Here is a 1212-nt window from a genome sequence, read left to right on the forward strand (position 1 = left end):
GTGCTGTCATAGTATAGGGAGAGCAACTAGGGTCACATAACAATGTATGTATAAACGTTTGTATGAGAGACTGACTTGAATTGAAAACTTTCACTTAAACAGTAAAAAAAATATTTAGAATTAAAAAAAAAATTACTCATGACACATTTGGGAAGTAGAAATTAACCCATGTTTGCTTTTTGGAGATGCATTTTTACATTACATAACTTCCCTTACTGACCCCATTAAAGCAGCCAACTGAGGTCTCAGTCCACCATCCTAACTGGCTTCACCTGATAATTAATTAGCTTCACTCAAAAAGATGTGTTTCACGTGCTGGATGTGAGAAGTCTATTACAGTGGGCTTAAAAAGCAAATTTACACTATATGAAAAATATGTTCTCCTTCATATGTTATATCAACTTTACTTCTCTAGTAGGTACAATTTTCCCTTAAATCTAGACAGTTTTTATATAAATCAAAATCTCATACAAATCATGTAAGTTTTTTATAAATCATCTTTCATATAAATGAAAATTCTAATAATCTGGTGGTTTGCTTTTCCTCTATCAATTATCTCTCTAGTATGGAAGACGGAAGGTAAATTCAACTTTTACCACTTCTACAAACCAAATTTCACCTCTGTAACATTAAAAACAGAACTTACTTTATATTCATCCAGTATCACACAACAGCTTGCTTCGAACTCAACTCTAAATTCAAAACATTAATTTAACTTGAATATTTAAATGGTATTTTCTTAATCCTGAAGAAATTACTTACCACAAATTCTCCATAATCAAACTGATGTCTTTGATTTAGATGACTAACAAAATTTCTAGTAATCTGGCTAGGATCTCCCCAAGGAAGAGACACACAAATAGGACACGTCTATGAGAAAGAGATTATTTTAGATAAAAAGTAATGAAAATAATCAAAACACTATTATTATTGAGGGTATTAAAACAACACAGGCTTATGTTTCCTAAAATAAAGCATTTCTAAGGGCCAAATTCCACAACTAGGTAATTTCCCAACCAAATTACCTTAGATAAATAAATTACACTCATCTAACAGAATACAATAAAAAGAGGTATCTCAGACATTCTATTACTTAATCTCTACGTAACTTTCAACAGAAATACCACATCCGGCCCTTACTAACAACAATTATAATGATAAAACTAGAAACCCATTCCTATGAGTCAATTCCAACTCACAGTGACCCTATAG

General features: G+C 31.4%; 1 protein-coding gene across 2 annotated transcripts in view; it reads right to left on the reverse strand.

The window, feature by feature from the left end:
* Positions 1 to 1212, reverse strand: part of RNF138 (ring finger protein 138) — a 27446-nt gene that overhangs the window by 2597 nt on the left and 23637 nt on the right. For both annotated transcript variants that reach the window (XM_023741182.1, XM_004386889.2), the window contains exon 7: positions 763 to 870. In XM_023741182.1, coding sequence (XP_023596950.1) covers positions 763 to 870 — 108 coding nt within the window. The remainder of the gene's footprint in view (positions 1 to 762; positions 871 to 1212) is intronic.

This window comes from Trichechus manatus, unplaced genomic scaffold (genome assembly GCF_000243295.1).
Source record: "Trichechus manatus latirostris isolate Lorelei unplaced genomic scaffold, TriManLat1.0 scaffold00175, whole genome shotgun sequence".
Taxonomy (NCBI): domain Eukaryota; kingdom Metazoa; phylum Chordata; class Mammalia; order Sirenia; family Trichechidae; genus Trichechus; species Trichechus manatus.